The following is a 26,550-nucleotide window of genomic DNA, read 5'->3' as shown; positions in this document are numbered from 1 at the left end:
GGAAAGGTTTTGTAGTGGCTGTCGCATGCTTCTAGGAGCCACAGGTGAGAACTGAGTGCAGGGTGGGGATCAAAGCTGGGCATTGTGCCCCAGATGGAGCACGACGGGTCCCACACGAGAGGCACTACCATTCCCTAACACCCCATGTGTAGTTGAACCCTAAACTAGGGGCTATTGATACATCTTGGGGCTATTGATACATCTTGACATAATGAATTCCATAAATGCTATGTGTTTATAATTCTTCGGGTAGGGAAGAAGACTGCTTCTGTACACAGTGATTAAATATGAAAAGACATCTAAAAGTGATTGAGGACTAGGACTACTTACCAAGAACCCAGCACTTGTTTTATACATCTCAAAAGCCATTATGATCCTTTCTTGGCACGTAGTCAGATGGCACTGGTGTGCTCAGCAAGACCATCTGGATTTGACAGACTATATTTTGTCGCAGAGATATTATGCCACAGAGACATTGTCATTGTGTGGTCATCAGAGGCAGATTGTTTGCTATTTGGTAGTCCTTGTTGTGGTCAAAACTAATTCCTGCTGGTCTTGTTGCTGGCTTCTCAGGGTTCCCCAATCCAAGGTCAAGGAAATGCAACACTCTTGCTACATTATGTTTCACATTTTTATCCCATCCTTCCTCCAAGAAGCGCAGAATGGCACATGTGAAGATAACCCAAATTATCTTTTTACTAATAGATCATATTTTACTGATATGCCCATAGACCCATGGTAAAATATGACTGGAGTAAGAAATCTCATAATATGGAATGTTACACATAGCCTGAAACATAATACAAACAAGACATATACAATTTTGCATCCACGCCAAACTCACTCTGAGATCATTCACGTTTTTATTCTGGTTGCCAAATTGCCTTAACTTTTAAAAAGGGCTACCCTTCTAGTAACATACTTGTCTTCTCCCTTCTCACAGAATTCTAAACCAAAACCTTTTAAAATGTTTTAAAGGGGGACAGGTAAATCATGCTTAACTCCATTACAATATTCACAATGTGACGAAAGCTTTTCTGTTGATCAGTCTGCCATTGCTAGTATGAGAACCTTCCCCAACTACCACAATTATTTTCCAAATTTACAGTTTTCAGACCTGTGAAATTATCAGAAAACATTTCAGTGCTTTTTTTTCAAAGACCTTGTTTGCCATTCTGGTTAAAACAATGAGCATTGAGGAACAATGTTCTGGAATCTGTGTTGACCTCCCTTAGGTGATTAAAGCTGTCGAAGAAGGGTATCGCCTGCCAAGTCCCATGGACTGCCCAGCTGCTCTTTATCAACTTATGCTGGATTGCTGGCAGAAGGAAAGGAACAGTAGGCCCAAGTTTGATGAAATTGTATGCATGTTGGACAAGCTCATCCGGAACCCTAGCAGCTTGAAAACGTTGGTGAATGCATCAAGCAGGTACACATACCAACCCCAAAAGTCATGCTGTGTCCTACTTCAGTCACGGTTTTCTAGGATTATCTCATCTGTTGTGATCCCTAATTGGATTGGACTACTTGAGGAGGGATGAAACGGAGGAGAAGCATCAACAAGGGGGAATAAGGGGCTACAAACAAAAGCAAAGAACAGGGCTGGCCCAACTATGAGGTAGCCGCTTCAGACAGCAGAATTCAAGGGGTGCCCCTTGCAGCCAGCAGAGAAATGAGGGGGAGGGGCGGCAGCAGCTTCCGGGTTCTGGCAAGGTCTTGGAAAACTCCGCAAAGTCTCATGAGAGCCCCACAAAATCTTGCCAGAACCTGGAAGATGCAGTCTCAGAACCCTGGTAAGTGAGGCTTCTGAAGGGGATGGGAGTCCATGGGACATCTTCCCATAAACAGGACATACTGCCATTGGCAAAGAACCAATAAAAAGGGTATTAAGAGTTGTGGAGGTGGGGCGTGGGGAGTTTCAGCCTCCCGAAACCACTATTTCCAAGCTGAAAAGTGAACCTGCAGAATATTTGGGTAAATTGTGAACCCTACAGTGAAATGCTCTTCTGACGTTAACATGTGGAAAAGCTGGGTCATACTTTTTTATTATAGTGGTACCTCCGGTTGCGGACGGGATCCATTCCAGAGCTCTGGTCAGATCCCAAGGTTTCCGCAACCAGAGGGACCACTTCTGCGGCAAAACCCAAAAAAATACTTCCGGGTTTGTTGCATTCACATCCTGAAGGATACGCAACCAGATGTATCACTGTAATTGTGGCTGTTAACTCCGTTCAAAACAATACCGGAAGCGTAACACCCAAATGAGTTTTTTGGGTTTTTTTAGGTTTGTCTTAATCTGTATCTTGGTTTCTTTTTTAGAGTTTCAAATTTATTAGGTGAACACAGCCCGCTGGGAAATGGTGTCTACAGATCTGTAGGGGAATGGCTGGAAGCCATCAAAATGGGACGGTATACAGAGATTTTCATGGAAAATGGATACAGTTCAATGGACGCTGTGGCTCAGGTGACCTTGGAGTGAGTAGATTTCCTGATCCTTTTCATTGAAATAAGGGAGAAACCTGTTGGTTTGAAGCCAGTTAGAGAGTAAAGATAGAAAGTGAAGACTGGAAGCATTTAAGGGTTTTTCTTTGTTTTTCTTTTAACACCCATCCGATTCCAAGGAAGTTTCAGCATTCATATCCTATATAAATGATAACAGACCAATGAGATAGCTGGCCTTATGGTTACCGTCAGCTGTTGGCAAAGCAGCTCTAATAAAGTAGCACATGAGTTTGGACGTAGCAACAGCATCCCAATTTTGGCACATGACTTGGCTTGTTTCTCATGTGACAAAGGCACTCTTGCCAAGTGCGCCGCAGTTAACAAAACTATGGGAGTTTTGAAGACCGTAATCTTCTTTGCAAGCCAGGAAGTCTTGATTCCATAAACACCTTTGAATACCTGTGGGTGCAATGGCGGGAGGGGGAGGGAATCCACCCCCAATGTAATCTGGCCCAGAGCCACAGCTTCTTGTGGTGATGGAAACCATTCCAGAGCAGCTTCAGAGCTCCTTTCTTTCTGAGAAGTTCTCCTGCAGTCCAAAAATATAGGGATGCCTCCATTTCAAGGGAGGAAAGATGTTCTTAGTATCCTTGGAGATCTTGGCACATGCAAGCCTTTGGAGAAGTGAGATGAGGAGAACTTCTTTTAATTCTTCCCCTCGAAAGCAGAGAAGTGACGCCTTTAGGGGAAGTTTCTGCAGAGAAGGAATCCCATTAGAGGAAAGCAGAAAGCAAAAGGACATACCATGCCTGTATCTGAGACTGTCAGATGCTGGAGAGTCTAGCACAGCCAGGGGACTTACTGGAGATGTCAGGTCCACCTCTGAGATGCAAGGGGAAAGTGTTAAGGAGTGCACCAGCAGAGATATAATCCCACGAGTGATTTTCAAAACTTGTTTTTAAACCACCCTTACCTACATCTCAAGAGTTTGAAATGCATGGGTAGCATACCTTATTGATCTGCTTTTTAGGAAAAAATAATAAATTGATTTTCCCCTCTCTGTGGCCTGAGGAAATTTTCCAAACTCATCCCTTTCATACAGTTTCTCCAGGCTCCATATTTTTCAGAAAATCCTTTAAAATTTCACCAATTTGGGGTTTACTTTTTAAAAAAGTTAATGTTGCACAATACCCCTCTTTTTTAAAAATAATAATTAAAAAAATCCACTCTCCTTAAAGCAAAAACAATCCCTGCTAGTAGATAACCATGATAGTCTTAGATACAGACAGAGGTGTGAATTATTTTTCAGATTGCCTTCCACCAGAACACTTCTCCACAGTAACAGAGGGAAGGTTAAAGTACAAAGACCACCTTCCTTCCTTCCTTCCTTCCTTCCTTCCTTCCTTCCTTCCTTCCTTCCTTCATATCATATAGGGAGTCTATCACAGTTCCCTGGCTGTGCTAAAACACTTCAGTTTCCTTGCATCTGTATCAGATGGGGGAAGGTGGGGGGTGACTGTAGAGAGAAATATGGAAGCCATCTGAGATTCAAGGATCCACTCCGGCAGAATGAATCAATTCCTCTCTCCAGCAGAGCTCACAAGACTCTGATTCTAAATGATTGGGGTGGTTTTCTGTTCACAACTAATGAGCAGCTGCCAATATTGGCCAGGTTTGCACATCATACTAAGCCAAACCATAACAGAAACATGTGAGTGCACAAGCTTCAGGAGAGGACAGTCCTCCCAGTTGTTTTGCTGCATCAGACTAGACTTGGCCTGGCTTGGCATGTCATCCAAGCCTTACCTGCTGGTTTAATTTTCTTCAAATTAACCACAAGCTGTAACTCAGGTTTGTCCTATGGTTTAGGACTCATGGTTTGTCCAGGAGAGCTAAGCCAAAAGCCTGGGTTTAGTTCACACACCAGGCTAACCTTTGATTTAGCTCAGCATAGCAGCAAAATAACCAGACAAGATCAAAGTGGATGCAGTCTCTTCTTCAGGAACCCTTGTGTTTTGGCTAAGCCATTTTTTAAGCTTAGTGTGACATGTGAACCATACAATTGCTTAACAGACGTTGGGGCCTGACTTCGCTATTTTGAATTGTGACAAAATGCAAAGGGGCCTTGACTGAACATTAGACATGGACACTTAAAGTTGTGTGTGAAAGTGGATTTATTTTGCTCAGTATTTCTGTTTCTCAATTACATTTAATTTACTGGGAACTCTCAGATCCTCCTTAGGCTGCAGTTCCAATGGCCCGCATGGTCAGCTCTCATATCATATGGCATGGCTGGGAATTTATGGTTGATTTCCAATTCCTGTGACAGAAATTCAAGAAAGAAAGAAAAGTTTAGATCTCCCTTCTGTAGTTTGACCTTAAAGGGTTAAAGGGAAAATGCAAACGATGTTGTGTGTTCTAAATTCTTACATCATACTTGTTCATTTGGAGTAACCTGATACTGTCTCTTTTGTGTCATGGGTGGATGACTCCACGCAAGTATCTGGAAAATCTCTGCCATTCGGAGCAGGCAATTTGTAATTTGGGTCAGGTCTGTGCTGTATTTATGAATGTACTACTTTGCTCGGTTGGGTCTAATCCTATGGAATATCAAGCACTTTTAAATGGTCTAGCAAATGCTTTTTGCATTTCTCTTAAATAACATGTACATGTAATTGTGCTTGTATTTGACTTTAGCGTTTATTACAGTTCTGACACTTTGATGCTATATTTCACCTCGGGTGACACAGAAGTGACACAAGATACCGAAATCCTGAAAAGCAGCCTATAGAATCATAAGCCACCTCCCAGAGGTGCTTTCAAAATCTTAATTTTTCATTGTGTGCAAGCAAACACAAAACACAATGTTATCAGCTAGAGCCCATTCATATCTATCAAGAGCTATTTTTAAAAAGTCAATCTACATTTGCCAAAGCTTAATTCATCTTGGAATATGTCTGTTTCAAGAATGAAGCAGGATTCTCTGTGTTTTCAGTAAGGTTTAACCCTCACCAACCCAGATCTTGTCCCTAGCTCAGAATGTAGTCCAACTGGTTTCAGAATCTGTAACAATAATTATGCTGCAGTTTATTCTCTAGAATAAGGACTGCATGATCCAAACTGTCAGTTACTAAAGGTTCATTTACACCAGGGGCACAGGGTGGAATCCAAGGCAAGTGAGTTGAACAGTGCTGCCTTAGACAAGTTAGTCATGACATTAGTCCGGTCCCATTGATTTGAAGGTGAACTTACTGTGACTAGCTTAGTCTGGATTCAACCGATAAACAAGTTTTATAGTCATCCTCTCTCCCTAGGGAACTGAAGTTCTCTTTAAGGGACATGTGATCTTTGGCAGGGTGTTGTTGTTTTTTTAAAAAAAAACAAGAACAAAAAACTACAATTCCTTTGAGAAGAAACACCAAAGTGATGTTTATAGTATAGATAGGCCCTAAGGGGAGAATTATATTGTTATTGAGGTTCATCTTTAATCAACTGGCCTGATTCAAACTGGCCGAAAGACCTCATGGAAGTGGCTAAACACACCAGTGTACAGCTAATTCCTATAATTCCTAGCAGCAACCATTCTGCCAAAGATACCATCTGAACTAGATCTAAATAGTTGCAGGATGAAGATGCCAGTATTCCTCCCCTCTTCATTACACTTGTGCCACCAGCATTTGTGGTGGATTTATTATGAGTTCTCAAGCTCAGGTATTCTAGCACCACACCAGTTTTTCCCTCATCCTCTCTCTCCCTCAACAACCCCCCTCCACTTTTCTACCTTCTTCTTGTCTACTCAGCCCATAATAATAATAAATAATAATAAAATTTTATTTATATCCCACCCTCCCTAGCTGAAGCTGGGCTCAGAGCGGCTAACAACAGTAAAAATAACAAAGTTTACATAAAATCATAATCATTTAATTGAAATACCATATTTTTCGCCCCATAGGGCACACCAGCCCATAGGGCACACCTGGTTTGGGGGGAAGGGAAAAAGAAAAAAAAAATATTTCCCCCCCCCAGGCGTGGGGCTGGGGCAGGGGAAGCCCGAGCTTCCCCAGCCCCCAAAACATGCTGCTCTCCGCAAGCTGTGGGAGCCCGGCGGGAACTCCGGCGGGCTCCCAAGGCTTGCGGATAGCTTCCTGAAGCCTGGAGAGCGAGAGGGGTCAGTGCGCACCGACCCCTCTTGCTCTCCAGGCTTCAGCGAAAGCCTGCATTCGCCCCATAGGATGCACACACATTTCCCCTTCATTTTTGGAAGTGGGACGCAGGTGGCGCTGTGGGTTAAAGCCTCAGCGCCTAGGGCTTGCCGATCGAAAGGTTGGCGGTTCGAATCCCTGCGGCAGGGTGCGCTCCCGCTGCTCGGTCCCAGCGCCTGCCAACCTAGCAGTTCGAAAGCACCTCCGGGTGCAAGTAGATAAATAGGGACCGCTTACCAGCGGGAAGGTAAACGGCGTTTCCGTGTGCGGCTCTGGCTCGCCAGAGCAGCGATGTCACGCTGGCCACGTGACCCGGAAGTGTCTCCGGACAGCGCTGGCCCCTGGCCTCTTAAGTGAGATGGGCGCACAACCCCAGAGTCTGTCAAGACTGGCCTACGGGCAGGGGTACCTTGACCTTGAAAGTGCGTCCTATAGGGCGAAAAATATGGTACATTCTAAAAATCAAATCTAAAATCAATTCAGAGTCAAATTAATGGCAACCACTGGGCTAGAGTTCTGTGAGGATTACACAAGGAGGGGGTCAGACTGTGCCTCAGCCAAAGGTCTGGTGGAACAGCTCTGTCTTGCAGGCCCTGCGGAAAGATGAAAGATATCAAGTTCAGCAGGGCCCTAGTCTCTTGTGATAGAGCGTTCCACTGGATTGGGGCCACGGCCGAAAAAGCCCTGGCTCTGGTTGAGGCCAGCCTAACCTCCCTGTGGCCCAGGACCTCCAAGATGTTTTTATTTGAAGACCGTAAGGTCCTCTGTGGGACATACCAGGAGAGGCGGTCCTGTAGGTACGAGGGTCCTAGGCCATATAGGGCTTTAAAGGTTAAAATCAGCACCTTAAACCTGATCCTGTACTCCACCAGGAGCCAGTGCAGCTGGTATAGCACCGGGTGAAATAATGTAAACACTGTTCATGGACAGACTATAAGGAATCCAAATTTTGCTTTTCCATCTGAAACAAGGGGCTTTAGACAGCAGCTTGCCTATTAAGCTGTAAGAACCGAGGTCATGGAACCAGGCTAAATTCCTTGGAAGTTCTGGTTCTCACATGGGCGGCAGAAGGAGGTAGAAACCACCCACATTGTGGTGGAAAGCTTTCCCAACCACCTTCGTACCAGTCTAGTTCTGTACTTGTAAGAAGTTCATGAAAGTCACACACACACACACACATTCCTGCAGCCTAAACTGGTACCGTACTCTGCCATCACATTCTCCTCCATGTTTAAACCAGGCTTCAGCAAGTGTCAGACATAGCCTTTCTCTCAGAAGATGAAGAGAGTGTAATTGTACTCTTGTCCCAGTTGGACTTGTCCAACAGAACTTCCTGGTAGATGTGGCACTGACCTTCCGACAGCTCCTCAACTATCAGCCAAGTTCCTATACTGAACTGGGCCATGTTCATTTCAGGGGAAATTTTGAACTAGGCAAATTTAGCTGCTTCTCTGGCATTTATTTTTGTCAGCATGAGGAAATCCAGAGAACCTTGAGAGCCAAACCACACATGTATGGAGATAAAAAGACGTGTGGCTCTTAGTTCTCCTTCTGACACATTTGTTGCCTTCAATATATGATGTGGGACTCAGTCTTGGTCTGATCTGTCTACCTTAGATGACCTCTGGAGTACAGGATCTTAGAACCAGTTTACATTATACATTTTTGTACTCAGGAATTAATAGCCTTTGGATTTAAATGGTAAGATTCACACATGACAACATTCATAAATGGTGAATGTGTTTCATGTGCGTTAGTCTCACAGGCGACTTTAGGTAAAGTTTCATTTTTATCACAGGGAAGCCCAGCTATTTAAATGCACAGTTCATGTGTTGGAATATTTATTTCACCATTTGAGCCCAATTCTTTTGAGAGTTGTTTGTACATCTTGCCATTGATGTGCTTCTGTTCTTTTTCCTTAATGCTGACTGATTTTGTCCAGCTCGTCGTTTAATTTTGGTACTTTTATCCGCACAAAATAATTAATCCTGTTATATTAATAATTATTTTACATATATAAAAACACCAAAATTAAACTACAGCCTCCACAAAATCAGTCAACATATTTATTTACTTAAAAAAAGAAAAGACTAGAAGCGCATCACTACCAAAACACATGAACATAAAAGCCTAAATTGATACTTCCTTGACTTCAGTTAGCTATTCCAATTTGTCTATTTAACTTAAGGCAACCATGTCTACACCAATACTTTCCCATTTGGCTCACTCAGTTCATGGGGGAACACCCAACTATAAATTTTGCACCTGAGTTTTAAAAGCACCATTTGGGTTTTATTATTGGCAAGATCCGCAACGCCCAATTCAAACATAAAAGCAAGAGCCACAGATCACTCATGCATCTTTATTTGTCCCAGTTTGTATATAATTTATAAACTGGGTCTGAGTGCACGCAATTGTAGATCTTTTCATGTGAAAGGTAGAATTGCTAGACAGTGTGTATGTGTTTTTCTATTACTGCATTTGACCAGATGATCTGCTTTTGACAAAAATTGCAGGTGGCTGAGAAATGAAATCCCTGGACATTATGTGATTTTTAGGGCATGCCTATAATGCCCAAAGCACATATTTTCACACCTGGGGAGGGAAAATCAAAGTAAATTAGCTATTGCTTCATTTGACATAGCTGACCTATGCCAGAAGAAGTTGCAATTTCAAAGTGGAAAGAGTGGGGTTGTGGGGTACTACATGAAAAGGATCACCACTTTATTGAAACCCTTAGCCTCCCTCAGAATTCCTCAGATTCTTCATATACTGAGAAAGCCCTCCCAAATTCACTTTGAATTTTGTTTGATGGCAGCTCTAGGAAAAAGGCCACACAGTTAAGAACACTGGGCCAGAAACTCCACTGGTATAAATCACCTTCATTCCTTTGAAGCCCTCACAATTCATATCACTTGGCCTGAGAACACAGTTGTTGGGAAAAGGAGAGCCCCCTCATCTGTTCATATGCCTCTAAAACCATGAAGGACCTTCAGAATTTTCCGGAAAACCACAGACTATGGTTAACAGCTTGTTTGGAAGAGGAAAAACAAAACTAAACTATGGAAAACATGTTGGGTTTGAATGTGTTGTTCGGTGGGGACAACTGTTTGTTCTGTTCCAGAGCTGGGACTTGGGGGGATCAAGATGAGAACCAGAATTGAACTGAATTTTCAAACTCCCCTGTTAAACCCTTGTTTAAAATTAATGTGCCAGTACTCCTGATTCCCTAATCTCATATCATGACATTTCAGCCTGCTTAAGAAACAGGTTGGAAAAGAACCTAGAAGAGGAGACTGGTCCTACAAATAACGAAATCAGTCTCTGCGAAAGGCAAATCTATGCGCTAGAAAAGTAAGTGAGCCAGTATAATATTATGTCATCCACACCAAGATTTTGAAGTATCTGGTGGTTTGGGGTGCCTCTCAGGGTGAGTGTCCAACTTAAGACGCCTTCAGGGGGCCTTGGTTTGTGCCATTAAGGAAACTGAGCCTTTTGGAGATATCTTAGCTGTCAGCTCAAAACCTGAGTCACCTGAAACAATTTGAAAATCTTGGTAGATTCCTTGCAGTAGTCCAGTCAGAATCCCACCTGCCAGCAAGGCCCTGTCAAATGCATGCTCTCAACAAATACTGCATTTCAAACAGTAGCAAATTGAAATAATCACAGTTATAATGGGCTCCTGTGGCTATTGCCCCAAGTCCTGTGCTCTGTTCAGGCCTCATCCGTAAAGGCCTGATCTTCAATATGTTCCAGCATTTTGCCATGTAGTTCTAATCCTAGCGGAGGAGATGAATATGTCCTGTTTTCCACCTGGATTACCAGACTGTTACCACAGCAGAGAGAACAACTGCTTTCTAAACATGTGGACAATCTCTGGTGGCTTTGAGTATCTTTGGAACTCTTCCCTTACTCAGCAAGGATAACTTGGCCTGAACAACCCTCAAGAATAGCTAGATCATGAGACTGGCCACTTTTAGTCGTATACCTGACTGGACTTAAATGGCTAACAACTAAAAGGTGGACTTCTTCACATCTCCCTTTTGAAAGATAACGTACTCACTGAATCTCAGGACACCTTGTTGCTTGTCATCCGGTGGACAGCTCTGAATATCTGTAACAATATGTGTGTCTGTTGTGTTACATTGTAATTGTTTTTCTTTCTTTTAAAATAAATGTTTATTTATAAAATAAAATAAAATCCCTCACTCAATGGGGAAAAAGAGAGAGATCTACATCAAGAATTCACCGGCTCTTGCTTTTTATTCCTCACTCTTCATTCTGTAACATGGTAATTATTATCAAGAATTATGATGCCATGCTGCTGCCCGGAAGGGGATAAATAACAAGAGCGGATGAAAACGTTATGCAAAGAATTCTTAAAGATGGGTGAGCCTCAAAACTATTCCTCACTCTGTGGGCAACCTTGGTGATTTGAGGGAGTTGCCCTTCCAGAGTTAGGGCTCCCCATATTCCATTTTTCTAACTTTGCGCGTCATGTCAATTGCTAGTTATGGAAACAGCATTCAAAGCACTACCAAACCCTTTGTCACGTAAATACAAAACTGATAACAACACAAACAACGTAACAGGCTGTATGTAACTATATAAATTCTTTTTAAATGTGATTCAACATATCATATCAAAATATATGGTTCTATAAACCAACTTATCATATAAACGAAACATGTAAGTCCAGCAGATAGATCAGGAAATACAATCTATTCAGTTCTTATATTGGCAGTATCCACGGTGTGAAATTCTTATATCAATCTTGTAGTGTTCCACGTGAAGACGTTTTTAAGAATTCTAGAGTTCCTTGTATGCAGGTATCAGACGAAAAACTTGGAAGAATGGCACATACAGAAAATATGACAAGGATTCCAGGATAATTCCTTGCTTCGCCCAGCCGGGCTTCATCAGCCGTGCATACGCTGGATTATATAAATGAACATAATATGATGTAATTTTCCACAAAACCAAGTACAGTGGTACCTCAGGTTAAGTACTTAATTCATTCTGGAGGTCCGTTCTTAACTTGAAACTGTTCTTAACCTGAAGCACCACTTTAGCTAATGGGGCCTCCTGCTGCTACCGCGCCGCCAGAGCACGATTTCTGTTCTCATCCTGAAGCAAAGCTCTTAACCTGAAGTACTATTTCTGGGTTAGCGGAGTCTGTAACCTGAAGCATCTGTAACCTGAAGAGTATGTAACCCGAGGTACCAGTGTAACGTAACACACATACTAAACAATCAATTTACATACCATATTCTTGTATATCAGAGACATGGAACATGGAATCCTTGTCTTATTTTCTGCATGTGCCATTCTTCCAAGTTTTTCGTCTGATACCTGCATACAAGGAACGCTAGAATTCTTAAAAGCATCTTCATGTGGAACGCTACAAGATTGATATAAGAATTGCACACCGTGGACATTGCCAATATAAGAACTGAATAGATTGTATTTCCTGATCTATCTGCTGGACTTATATGTTTCGTTTATATGATAAATTGGTCTATAGAACCATATATTTTGATATGATATGTTGAATCACATTTAAAAGGAATTTATATAGTTACATACAGCCTGTTACGTTGTTTGTGCCGTTATCAGTTATGGAAACCAGACAAGTTGAATTGCTGGGGAAACAGCCAGCGAAACATGGCTCCATAGCTGCTATATGCACGTACAGCTAGCCCTTTCCTGGGGGTGGAAGGCTGCTCGTCTCAGGTCTTGAAACCAGTATCTTGCCTTAGCTTGTAAAGTTTAGCCTTGATGAAGGGTGAGTGGGAAAGACATACTTCAAAATCAGCTGAGGTACGCTTTTGGTGCTTTTCTATGCACACCTGAGAGTACATCCCATGGATTTCTATGGAATTTTGTTGGTTTCCTTGAGAGTGATAGGTTCAAATTTTATTTCTGCTATGTATTCGTTGGATGGCCTTAAGCAAGCTACTCGACCACACCTACAATATGATAAGGATCATTGAGATAACCTACGAGTTCTGTTTTCTACTTCAAATCGTTCCTCCCCAATGCTGCTTTAAAGCAAGAACACAGGGTTTTATCTCTCTCCTCTTTTGCATGCAACCTTTAATGGCTAAATAAATAAGGCCTAGCTGTTTATATCACAATAAATGCTTGAGTCTGGTTCAGTCTAGTTGCAGGATACTTTAACATTCCTTTTATCCAAGAAGGCAGCAGAAAGTACACTAGCTCCTACTTTTTCTAATTCAAGTCTTTGGATTATTTCGTTATACTTTGTTTTGTTTTTTTTAGTTTTTAAAGACATATGGGTGGATCACTGCTTGCTCACTTTGTACCACACAGTGGGGTGGAACATAACACAAGCCAGAGGGGTAGGTCTGATGTTGTCCTGGAACATTCTGCTGCCTTCCTTTCCCCTCACCTTATTATGGGACAGCACATTGGACCCCATGTTGCATGACCATGTTTTATCCAACCCATTGTGCCACTAGAGCAAACACAGAAACTTAATATGTGAAATAGCAAACCGGTCTTGGTAATATTTTTTTTAATCAGCTCTAAAGAAATTGGACAATTGGACAATATCTTCTTCCTCTCTTGCACCCAAATACAGAAATATACATATTCCAGTGTATATCTTCTCTACACATGTTGTGGGTATTGTTTGAAACCTCAAAGCAATAAGTGCTTTCATCATTGCACCAACAGATAATTAAAAAGAAGAAGACTTGAAGACAATAATCTGTTCTAACAGAGTAGTAATATGGTGAGAATTGCATAGTTTGAAGGTAACATTTAATTAATAAGAAGCCCCTCTATTTTTAAGCTGTAGGAGTAATAACTTTAAGAACATGAGGAAACAATTCATACTTAGAAGAGCTTCATGTTTCTTAGCCCAATTTTATACAGATCCATAAGAAGTTTGCTAAAAAAAAAAAAAAGAGGGAGGAGGAAACACATTTTTGGGCAACGTTGTTATCTGGTATATGATGTAACTTTGTACTTGAAGCAAGAAAATATGAAACTGGGGCAATATTGAAGAAACCCCAGGCTTCAATCTCATCATAGCAACAGGAGTGCCACGAGGTAGGTTTTTAATGCAACCTAAAAATTACAAATTTTTGGTACCGTAGTTTCCAGTTTAGCATTTGCCTACTTCCACCCTTCTGTACCATATAGCACTTGTGGGATGACCCCCCCCCCAAAGAAGTCCTTAAGAGCAGATGGTTCTAAATTACCTTCTGCTGAGAGGGCAAAGTTTAATGTGGCCGTAGTCACTTGCCCAGCCCATGTACAGTTATCATTTTCTAAGAATTTGGGCACTGGGGAATTCAGTCTGGTGCGGAGTTGCCAGAACAATCGCCCAGTTTTCAGCTGTAACACACCCAGCTTCGCTAAAGTATTATTGGCTGAGCCATTTTCAGAACTCAGTAGAAACCGAAATGAGAATGATCATAGTCATAAAAAGTTAGTAGTTAATGTTACTATAAAACCCCAGCATTCACAGGCTGGCGTTATTTCCTGATGCTTCACTGCGCCTTCTTGTATAGAACTCTCTGTACCTGAGGCTTGTGCAAAACCAGAAACTCTACGAAATCCAAACAAAGTGCTTTCCCCAAGCAGACATGTTCTTAGAAGTCAGACAATGAGATTTTGATATGGAGTATTTTGCCTGAGATAAGATTCCTTGTAAGAGTGTTAAAAGTATTCAGCACATTGTATGCTTATAATGCAAACAAAGTTCAGAAGCAGCCTGATTACATTACAATTTTATCTATTATTTAACTTTCTGGCATTTCAAAGGATGCACGAGTCTTCTTGGAAGACCTGAAATAGTCCTCCTGGTGTAGTTTTGTGTCACTGATTCAGTTACACATTTGCATCCTTGAAGGCTCTTGGGATAGCCTGACCATGGAAAACGTGAAGCCAGTTTTTCAGGAACCTGAGGCTGTGGAAAGTCACAGCCAATCCTTCTGAGATAGATAAGCTATCTGACCTCAACTGTGGTAGTTTCCTATGTTCAGGCTCCGAAAAGCAAAATAATGAAGTGGCTGGGAAAAGGGAATTGATCTTTGAGGGAAAGTGTGTGTTTCCAAAAACGAAAAAGAAAAAAAGAGGACACTTTAAAATGCCTTATGGTGGAATGCACTTCCAGTCTTACTCCCCCAAAGCTAACAAAAGTGGTATGTTCCATCAGATGCTGCAACCCCATTCACAAGTCTTTAAGATTAGCTAGGAATGGTGCCTGGGTACATTATCACCCTCCTTCTGACACAGAAGCATAGGTGTGTGGCCGTCTTCCTGACTTGGGATGGAGCAGACAGAGACCACCTACTGAATTCAGTGCTCCAGTCCTTGCCTTTCACAACAACAGGAAAAGGTGAACCGGCTAACCCCCCCCCCCCCTGTGTACATTGCTCCTCTTACTTGCGTGGCGAGTTCCCGCCTCGTCACCAGTAGAAATAAAGACACAAGACACCATTATTTAGGTTTATGAGCTAAAATTGGCCACAACTTTATTGGTTACAGGTGATGAGCAGTATTGGCTTAGGCATTGGTCCTAATCGACTATCCGGCTTCAGTCTGTCTGCCTGAAGGCCGGGAAGGGTTATCACCAGCAGGGGGAGCCCTGCTGATGCACATCAACTAGGCACTCCCCCGGGGTCACCGCTAGGGGGCGTGCCTTGGGCCCTGGCCTCCATAGACTTTGGACGGGGCCATCCCCCCCCCCCCCCCACGAATCCTTTACTGGACTACCCTTCACTAACCAGGGGAGGTGATGGCGCTCCCCCCCCATTCTTCTACATAACAATACCCATACCAATGCCTAACCGCCAAACCAAGGAAGTTGTGACGATTTGCTACGAGGTAGGCGAAAAAACCAAATGGCTGGTACCAATTTGCCAAGTGGAAAAATTCCTACCAGGCCCCTTGACGGCGACCAACCGAAGTCCATAGCAAGGTCAAAGGAGAAACCTTGAAGGGTGGGTGGGTGAGAAATTCCCTAAGCTGAGCGGCGGCCAAAGAGGACGCTCCTCTGCCGCACTTGCCTTAAATGTGGCAAGCCACACCCCCTGAGCCAGCCGATTGGCTGGCCAGGGGGATGATGTGGCAGAGGATTCCCCTGAGTCCCACAGCACCATCTCCTCCTGAGGTCGGAAGTGGCTTTGTGCCATAGTTTCATACACAACTCAGTCACTCTGTTCCCCGTTGATGAGGGGAGCAGGCTGAGAAAGCCATGCTCAAAAAGCTTCCTACCGCTTGAAAGAAATAAACAAGACTAGTTTATACAATTAGCAGAACCGAGTGGCAAAGCTTTCCCTGGACTGTGCCATTGTTCTTGAATATATACCCACAAAAACTCTACCTAGCAGGGACAGAGGATAGTCCATAAAGGAGGCATTTCAGAACAGATCTTCTCCAACATGATAAATGGAGAAAGCTTGTTCCTTTTATCCCCAGGCACCATCACCCAATGGGCTATATGAAAACTTTGGCATTTGATCCTATTAATGGTGTAATATAGCCTATAATAAGAGCAGGAAGCCTTGTCCTCAGGTACGCTGTACTTTTCTGTTGGAAGGGAAGAGGAGGATTTTCACTCCAAATGATCCTTGGATTTAATGTGAAACACTTTAAATGGTATGGCTTAAAAGCAAGTGGATGTAGACAATGAAGATATATATCTATATACACATGGGTAATTGTCAAGAGCGGGACACGGGTGGCGCTGTGGGTTAAACCACAGAGCCTAGAACTTGCCAATCAGAAGGTCGGTGGTTCGAATCCCCGCGACGGGGTGAGCTCCCGTTGCTTGGTCCCTGCACCTGTCAACCTAGCAGTTCGAAAGCACGTCAAAGTGCAAGTAGATAAATAGGTACCACTCTGGCGGGAAGGTAAATGGCATTTCCATGCGCTGCTCTGGTTCGCCAGAAGCGGCTTAGTCATGCTGGCCACATGACCCAGAAGCTGTACGCCGGCTCCCTCAGCCAATAAAGCGAGATGAGCACCGCAACCTGAGTCGGTCACGACTGGACCTAATGGTCAGGGGTCCCTTTGTTTTTGTTGTTGTTTAGTCGTTTAGTCGTGTCCGACTCTTCGTGACCCCATGGACCAGAGCACGCCAGGCACTTCTGTCTTCAGGGGTCCCTTTACCCTTTACTAATTGTCAAGAGCAGCCACCTTCCTGCTGAATCTACCCTTTGGAATCAATGTCTGCTTTCTTCATGCAGGGATTTGAGGAGTCTTGGAGTCACACTTGCTGGGCACCAGAAGAAGATAATGAACAGCCTTCAAGAAATGAAGGTCCAGCTGGTAAATGGGATGGTGCCATTGTAACTTTCTAAAATTATTATTTTTTAGTATGACACTTCTTCAAGTGATCGACCTTGCACTTTGTAAACATAGACCTGACATTTATTTTGACAACAACAGCAACAAAATGAAAGCCAGTGCTTCCTTTAATGCAACAGGAAGACACAGGCCTCAACCACATAATTTATAATCAGTGTTAGAACCTAACTTTCTTTTCGAAGTTAATAGAACGTGCTTAAAAAGTGGAAATGGGTACTGTATATGGCATATACGAAGTTAACCATTTTCTTCTGCTTTGACAACAAAAACCTTCCCAGCACACCTTGTCTGTACATGGGGAATATATCTGAGTACGTATACATTGCACCTTTAAAAAACTGCAAAAGGCAGCCCATATTAATACTTCCAAGGACTTACTTGAATTGAAACATTTTACAGCCATTTGCGGGCTCCTGAAAGCTGCAGTTCACCGAAGTTTGCTTCAAGTCTTAAGCATCGGCGGAAGAATATTGAAGAGCAATATTAGACTATTTCTTGGCAGAGATTTCTGGTTTTGTACATTTTAAAGGATGATACACTTGCACAGCAATGAAACCGTAAAATCATTGTACAAACATTTTCAATGTTCAATGCAATACAGGGTGTGTTTTTCTTCCTCCTTTTCTTAACGGATTTCCTTTTCGTAGCTGGGAATTTGACCCACAAACACTACGATGTATATAGGTAATATTGTCCAGTTTACTGCACACCCCAGATATGGGACTTCATCTTTTTCATGCCATCTATTTGCTTTTGTTTTTACTGCTGTTCGGTTATGATGCAGGTAAGATTTCACCATAGCACAGAAATTGGAATTGGGTCGAGCTTTCGGCTTCCTGAAGAATCTGCTTGCATTTGCTGTGTTGGGGGAGAAGGTTTCTGGCACTTGTGCTGTAGATATATCCTTGGAAGCATGTAGACAATTCATTGCGAAATCTCAGAAGCTGGGAGGTGTAGCTACACACAATTTCAGGAAGGGAGGTGGAGTTCAGGTCTCTTCTTAGCTTCTTGCGGCTTCCTGAATCAGAATCCACTGTGCGCATTCTGCCAGTGCACAGCATTTATAGAGGCTGCTGAATTATAAATACTGGGCACAGAATATTTTAAGCACAGGGCACATACAGCTCCAGTAATACCGGATAAATTCTGTCCACTGTGGTAGGGATTATTTAAATGATTATATTGTTGTTATATTGCTTTTTTAAAATTGATTTTAAGTGAATACAGGTCAGGCCAAGACCCTTTCCTCCAGCAGTACAATCTGGAAAAATTGCTTTGCCTAGATCTGGGAATTCCCTCTGTCTCCTGTGGTTCTGGAAAATGCAACGGCCATAATCAGCTGCCAAGAATTGGCCGGTCTTCCTTCTGGATTCCTTGTTGCCTGTTGCAACTGACTGTTACCACCCTGAACACATGGGATGGGCCCAAGCGTCGCAGTGCAGAGGTGAAGAAAAAAAAGTATTATTGTTGGTAAAGGTCAGCAAACTGCTTCCAGAGTAAATAATACATATTGGGTGCATTTCACCTCCCCATACTTAAATCTAGTATATCTTCTAACCCGCTGCTGATTATTTAGGATAAGGAAAATAGTTTTGTTTTTCTCCTGCGAGCTAAGGCAACTGATTCAGCAACATACAAAAAGGGGGTTGTACATGGAAGAATTCTTTGCACCTTTGGGAATATATTCTGCCAAAAAGCCAGGCCTCTTTTAGGATACAAAAGGCTGAGAGGGAGAAGCTGTCATGAAGATTGTCTCATCCAGCCCCTTTTCCTACCAGAATCTCCTCTGCAATGAAACTGGAGAAGAGATCTGGCTGGCCTTTGTTCTTTACGGTCTTTGGCCTGTATTCCAAAATGGTAGTGGCAAACCCCAGGCTGGCAATAGTAGCAATATCAGTGTCGCCATTTTTATTTATTGATTTGCTTGTTTATTTATTTATTAAGCTTGGGTCCCCTCTGGCTCAAGAAAAGCACTCGGGGAAGCTTGCATTAAATCACAAAATGCAATCAAATGGCCTTTCATACAGTGGAAATGGCATTCACCAACCTGGTGCCCCCCTGTTGGTTTTGGACTGTGCTAGCTGCAAGTTGGTGAATGCTGGACTGAAAATCTTTTTTCTTTTTTCTTTTTTAAGGCACAAAGAAAGAGAGAGGTGGTGTCCCAAGTAGCATTATGAAATGGCAACAGTGACTGCACAAGTTCTGCCTGCAGTTGGGGGGTTGCCATTACTGAGTGCTCCGCTAAATGATTAAAAACAATAAAAATAAATAAACAACCTGCAAGTTAAAAGAGGGAGGTGGAGGAAGGTACAGAGACCACAGGAGTAGCTTGTCCATCTTCTTGTGCAGCAGGAAAGTACATTCTAAGTGGCATCATCCACACTATATTTTTAAAGCACTATCATACCACTTCAAAACTGACACCAAAAACTGTGTGCGTTCGACATGGAGTAGAGAGGTTTAAATAAAACCAGAAATATCATGAGGTAGAAATTGTCTTGCCTAGAACAGGCCCTGAAAAACTCAGCAACTTCAAAATGGCCGCAATGGCTGCTATGTCTTGAGAACGGGAACATTCTCTCTAGCTTTGATTTTGCCCCCTGAAACACATTCTTATCCACCCTGAGAACTTGGGGTTGGTTGGACTATAATTGAATAAATAAAACCATAAAGAATGCATTACAAAATCCAAAGGAGAGGCCCTCCATTTTGTATGTTTGGGATAGGCTCTGGTGGAGAAAGTTCTGTGATTCCTAAAGTCCTAAAGTCACATTCGTGGCAGGCTAGGCATTCAGACGAATTGTGCGTGACTTACTGGCACTCTGTTTATTGCTATAAGCCAAAGCCATTAACTGTAGGAACAGGCAGGCTTTGTAGTATCGTGATGTAGTATTGTGATCATCTGGAGCAATCATGTGTCATGGTCTCCTTCCATGGATATTCCAGTCACAGGAATTGCTCCAAGACTCATTCAATGGCCAAATGTGGTAGTGCAGAAAGGAGGTTCCCAGCAGAATACTGTCATGGGAAAGAACCATACTTAGAGTCACAGAATCGCAGAGTTGGAAGGGACCATGAGGGTCATTTAGGATGGAACTATAGGGATCAGCAAACTTTTTCAGCAAGGGGCCGGTCCACTGTCCCTCAGACCTTGTGGGGGGGCTAGACTACATTTTGGTTTGGTTTTGTTTTTTTGGGGGGGAATGAACGAATTCCTATGTCCCACAAATAACTCAGAGATGGATTTTAAATAAAAGGACACATTCTACTCATGTAAAAACACACTGATTCCCGGACCATCCACAGGCCGGATTTAGAAGGTGATTGGGCTGGATCTGGCCCCTGGGCCTTAGTTTGCCAACCCAAGATATAAGAAATCCCATATCACTTCAATAACACCCTTAATTCCCCCATTTTTATGCAATCCTAATCAAAATAAGCGTGAGTCTCATAGAAATCAGTGTGGCTACCCTCAAAGTGTGATCCAGGTGTGTGTAACTCAGATGTTAATTTTTAAAAAAGAATTGACAGGTCCTCTCAAATTGTTGTTTTATTAATTATTTCAGAATAATTGTGCATTCTTTATCAAATATTCGGGGTAATCAGATCAATATCCCAGACCTTTCTTGAAGGTGGAGTTGTAGGAAATACCATATATTTAGGTCCCCGTGGGTAGCAGTGATGTCAACATGAGCCACTCATACCCAATCTATACTTGTGGATTGGGTATGAGTGAATCATGATGACATCATTACTACCCATAAAACCTAAATTCATGGTGTTTCCTATAGTTCCACCTGCAGCATTTTATACAATTTATCAGGAAGCTGGGCTGTGGGAGGTGTCACTGCAGGGGTTGAAGTTGATGCTGATCGGTTTCTAGTTGATCTAAAATTTTGCCCTGCCTATTTCAGAGCTTGTTACATGTCTAAAATGGAGTAGGGGACTTAACAGTAATTTGGGATTTTTTGGAATGTATGTCTAGATGCAGGGCGCGCAGCTCCCCCACTCGTTGGGGTGCTCCTGAGAGGCCCGCGCCCTGGCGCGGTGCACCACTAAGCCCTATGGGAAAGACGGCTCTGTCTAGATGGCACACACTATTACATTTCTGTTTTCTTTTTGAGCTTGGGATAGAAGACTCCCATCCAAAACATTCCCTTTCAAGAATCGTCAGTGGCTGCTGAGGATGGTTATAGATGGTCGTGGCCAGAAACAGGGGGACCCTGATAGCAAATCAGATGCCTGCAAGAATGGGGAGGGGCCTTCCCTTCTTTCTTCCATCTGCCATTGCTTGGAATAAACATGAGAAAATGGTCAGGGGAAGGAAGGCAAGGCAACCTATGTGGTCGGCTTTCATGGCAGACAACGCAGCAAGCAGGGAAAGCCTGACAAATTCTGGCCATGCGGTTTCATGTCTTTCATGTTTAATTCTGTTAGCTGGTGAGCCAGAAAGAGAATTTAGAAACGATGGAACACAGAGACAGAACCATTTTAGCACAAAGCAGATTTTTTCAAGTAATAAAAAACATTATTGGAGCTGTCATGAGACCTGTTTGGAGATTATTTGTACCTTCTTGCTTGCAGTTGTTTGTAAAATAATTCACAGAAAAGAAGTTGCCACTGTTTCTTCTAGATCCTTTTCTTTCTTTCTTTCTTGGTCCATGAAGCTCTTCCACTTGGAGATGATTTCACTAATATATTGACGCTTTTCTCTCTGGTCTCTACCAGTATCCTGTTAACTGTTGGAAACCAATAGGTCTCATTGAAAAATACATTTCTTCCCCCTCGCAAATTCTTTCTTTCTTGCTTCCACACACAAAAATGTTATACTTTGCTCAATTGCATATTTTTATGATTTTATCCCACTGAAATGTGAGAAATATTTTCCCACTACAGAGGAATGCTTCCTACCTGTTTTTAACAGCTTTCTGTGGCTAACAAATAAGAAAGGAATAACTTTGAAACACTTTGCATCTGTCACTAGAGTGACATGGCTAAATGCTGTTTTCTTCAACCAGTTAAAAGTATTTTTATTTTACTTTTAAGTAGACACTTCATATCAACAGACAATCAGCATATTCCACCCAAAGTTAAGTACTTTGATTCTTACTGAAGATAATGGGAGAGATACAAAACAGGATTTAAACAAGCTTAACTGCATCACACCCAGTAATTTATGAGAGGATGCATGTTCAAATTATCAGAGATCCATCACAGTGCATGTCTTGTGAATAAGGAACACCTGCATCAGAAATTATGGCACACATCACATGTTGGAGCTTTTCTTGGACTCATAATGCAAGCGGGGGTGGGGTGTTAAAAAATTTGTTGCAATCCTATACTAGGAATTATCTAGGAGTTAGATTTCTGAGTAAGTTGGACTGGCTGCAGTTTTTGAGTATGTGTGTGCATGCATTTCCCTTTTTTTCCTGAAAAGTGTTTTCCCCCCCTGAAGTGTTACATTCCAGGAGTAATTTTACAGTAATGATGAGCTCTTTGCCTGTGGTGATAACCATGGAAGGATGAGTATGTTCCAGTAGACCACCTTGCTGCAGATATATTTTCTCGGAAGACGTCTCCACAGAACCCGCTTGCCACGTTCAAATTACAAGCTTGAGCATTGCAATAGACTCTGGGAGGCAATCACATTTACAATCCTGTGGCATTTTCCCTTAAAACACTCTGTAGCAAGTCCCGAAAACACTGTTAAACTTGGTCAAGTTTCAAACACACTTTGGGAATACAATGGTACCTTGGTTTTCAAACGTAATCCATTTCAGAAGACTGTTTGAGTTCCGAAACGTTCGGAAACCAAAAACTCAGTATGGAAGCCTCAGTACGGAAAACTCAATATGGAAGCCGCATGGCATGTTCGACTTCTGAGGCGTGTTGGAAAACCGAAGCATTTACTTCCGGTTTACAGCATTTGAAAACCAAAATGTTTGTCAACAGAGACGTTTGAAAACCAAGGTACCAATGTTTTTTGTGGGGCAGTTTCTGAGGTTAAATATTTGCAAAAGGTGTGTGTGTGTGGAGAGAGGGGGGGGCATACCTGCCCTTTTGGCTGGCTGGCCAAACAACTGATTTATTGACAAATGTGTCCAGATATGATACCTCACAGCCCCTAATTAGTCAGTGGCTCTTTCTCTCTTTTTAAATTCCCTTCACCATAAGGTAAACCCCTCAAACATTTGCACAAATCAAAATCAAGTTTCATTTTAACAAACTTTCATACAATTTAGGTGGCTGAAGAAATAGCACATTTTTCAGAAGGAGCCGATATCTAAAATCCTGTAGAACATAAAGAGGTTTCAAGAGGCAACTTCCACATTGGCAAATCTTTTTAGGCAGCTACTTATGGATGTAAGGATGATGGTCCTGCTTCAGCATTTGGGTCTGGGCCCCTGCTCCCTCACCAAAGCTATCAGACCTGACTGCCCCGTTGGGCAGAGAAGGAGTGGCTGGAAAGGCAAAATGGCCTAGTCACAGCCTCTTCAAACAGGCTATAGAACAGCCATAGGCAAACTCAGCCCTCCAGATGTTTTGGGACTACAACTCCCATCATCCTTAGCTAACAGGACCAGCGGTCAGGGATGGTGGACATTGTAGTCTCAAAACATCTGGAGAGCCGAGTTTGCCTATGCCTGCTATGTATTTTTTGCCTGTGGGCATTATTTTTATTGATATGGAAGCCTTGTCCATTGAAGAGAAAGTACCAAGGCACTAATAATAATAATGATGATGATGATGATGATGATGATGATGATGATGTTATCCGAGCAATTTACACTAGCCCACTATTTCTGTGGAATTTTCCTGCTCCATAGTCTAAAATCCAAGGAAGCTCATGGACTGTCGCAGATACCCTTACTCTTTACAAACCTCAGCCACCAACCCAGATGCTGCTCACTGCTTCCAGTGGGATGGATCTCAGATGTGCATTGACCTGTGGGTGCTGTGCATTACTTTCCATGTGCAGCCCCAGTCAGTCAGTTTTATTGCACATAGCCAAAGGCTGCCACAATGTACACAGAATCATTCAACTATTAAAAGAAAATATGCTGGATTAATACAAAAAAAACTTAAAACATTTATATTATCAAGACATTACCTACTCTAAACAGAGCTATAAAAGTACCTTAATATACAGTGGTGCCTCGCAAGACGAAAAGAATCCGTTCCGCGATTCTCTTCGTCTAGCGGTTTTTTCGTCTTGCGAAGCAAGCCCATTGACGGCTTAGCGGATTAGCGCTATTAGCGGCTTTTAGTGGCTTTTAGCGGCTTTTAGCGGCTTATTGGCTTAGTGGATCAGCTGATAAGCAGCTTAGCGGCTTAGAAAAAGGGGGGGAAAGGGGAAAAAAGTCGGAAAAACTCGCAAGACATTTCGTCTTGCGAAGCAAGCCCATAGGGAAATTCATTTTGCGAAGCGCCTCCAAAACGGAAAACCCTTTCGTCTAGCGGATTTTCCGTCTTGCGAGGTGTTCGTCTTGCGGGGCACCACTGTACAGGTCAAGAGTGATTAATAAAATGGCCACTAATATATTAAAAAATAATGTTAATTAATACAATGTGCAATTACATTCGGAGTTTGGTGATAATGATAGAATATAGCTTGATGTAGATACGGTCAAATAAATTCATCTCCTTTACAGTTGGTGGCTATCTTGGCTGCATAATTTGCTCTAATTTTCCTAGCGGCTGTTTCAAAGAGTGCTACACGCCAGGTCACATACTTATCTGTGTCTGTGAGGAGATATAAAATCATGTCAGGGGGGTTCTGGCCAGGGGTCCTTGTCATTATAGGTGCTAAAAATTGTTCTCTTGCTTCATTATATAAGGGGCAGCGCAAGATATAATGCATAAGGTCCTCTACTTCAGGACATCCCCTAATGCAAACACGTTCATTTGTTGGTATGCCTCTGTGGTACCCCCAGTCTCTCATCCAGTTAGTACAGGAATTTAAACACATGATGCTATTGAGGCACCCTTCCCTGTGCCCCAGAAGGATACCATGTTAGAAATCAGATCGGTCAGACTACTGTGGCATCCCTACCATGGACCATTTCCACAGACATGCTTTGAAGGAAACTTTTTAAAGGTTTTATTGGGGGGTCTCCAGATGTTGCTGGACTCCAAATCTCAGCCCCCCTGGCTGTTGGCTGTGTTGGCTGGGGGGGGATGAAAGTTGGAAGTCCCAACAACATCTGGAGACCCACAGGCCCACTAGCTTCAGGCTCTCAACTCCTTGCCACTATTTTCATTAGGAATTGGACATTTACTTCAATTGGTCCCATCCGAAAATATCCCACGACCTTGCGATTTTGTTTGATGGGAGATGAGTGTGATGAAAGCACACGTAGAGAAACTTACCTGTGGGAATCTCTCTCTTTTTTTGTCTGTTTTCATGAGTAGGATTTTACACTAATGTAGTTATTAGCCAAGATGAAATGTAGTGAAATGAGAATGCCAGTGCTGCAATCCTGTGTGTCATCCCGTTGAACTCAGTTTCAAGTGAACATGGAGAGAGTGGAGTTATAATTATTGTTGACTTTTCTCCAGCAGCGGCCAAGCCTTTCTGGCAAGTGTGCAACAAGTGTCCAAAGTACCCTATAGTGAGCTTACCTGCTTACCTTGAGGCACTGGAGAGGCAGGTACAGTGGTGCCTCGCAAGACGAAATTAATCCGTTCCTCGAGTCTCTTCGTCTTGCGGTTTTTTCGTCTTGCGAAGCACGGCTATTAGCGGCTTAGCGGCTATTAGCGGCTTAGTGGCTTAGCCGCTATTAACGGCTTAGCGGCTTAGCGGCTATTAACGGCTTAGGAAACAAACTCACAAGAACTCACAAGACGTTTCGTCTTGCGAAGCAAGCCCATAGGGAAATTCGTCTTGCGAAGCACCTCAAAAAATGGAAAACTCTTTCGTCTAGCGAGTTTTTCATCTTGTGAGGCATTCGTCTTGCTATACACCACTGTATAGCTGCTTTTCTTCTAGTTTAAGAATTCCACAGAATTGTGCTTCCTGGGGCCATTGGCAGTTCTGAGGCCAAAAGCTAGCCATCTATCTAAGAAACGAAGAATTGCTGGGCTTCTGCCTGGCAATGACATTTTTTTCAGAGTTGCTGTTTACTAAGGAGAACAGGTTTTTTTCAAGTGGGACTTGGAAGTTTTGATGTACTCCAGGCAGTTTGTCTTTCTGAAATGCACTAACAGTTGCATACCTGGGTAACTTTCCAAGTAAAGAAGCTAATTTCTCTTCCACCCTCTATGAGTGTTCCATGGATCTTATTTTACAAGATCCTTATGCATCCTTTGGATATTGTTCTTAAGAGTGACTTTTTAAAACTAAGTTTTATTTATTCTTTTTTTTTTTTTTTTGATGATTAACAATAAACCAAGGTTACAAAGTAGTAGATATCCTGTAATGAGTATAACTTGTAGCGAGGTCTCATGGTTGAGAAATTTCAAATACATTGACCACTGTGGTTCCAAGTTTATATGTGAAATACATTAATAATATTCTCAGAATAAATTTTAAGTTAGTCCTTAACTCGTTGCAAGGCGGGTC

The 26,550-nt window shown here is 42.5% G+C and overlaps 1 protein-coding gene across 7 annotated transcripts in view; it reads left to right on the top strand.

Moving 5' to 3' along the window:
- Positions 1 to 19,109, top strand: part of EPHA5 (EPH receptor A5) — a 258,320-nt gene extending 239,211 nt beyond the window's left edge. For 6 of the 7 annotated variants that reach the window (XM_079949369.1, XM_079949368.1, XM_079949366.1 and 3 more), the window contains 3 exons: positions 1,236 to 1,429; positions 2,320 to 2,475; positions 16,868 to 19,109. In XM_079949369.1, coding sequence (XP_079805495.1) covers positions 1,236 to 1,429; positions 2,320 to 2,475; positions 16,868 to 16,973 — 456 coding nt within the window. In that variant the 3' untranslated portion in view covers positions 16,974 to 19,109. Of the gene's footprint in view, positions 1 to 1,235; positions 1,430 to 2,319; positions 2,476 to 9,462; positions 10,889 to 16,867 lie in introns of those variants that run through there. The other variant, XM_079949367.1, reaches the window with a different exon arrangement.
- Positions 19,110 to 26,550: the final 7,441 nt, after the last annotated feature.

Source organism: Podarcis cretensis, assembly GCF_951804945.1.
Source record: "Podarcis cretensis genome assembly, chromosome: 13".
In the NCBI taxonomy this organism is placed as follows: Eukaryota; Metazoa; Chordata; class Lepidosauria; order Squamata; family Lacertidae; genus Podarcis; species Podarcis cretensis.
Note: the sequence above shows the minus strand (reverse complement) of the source record. Positions and strands in the feature narration are given on the sequence as shown.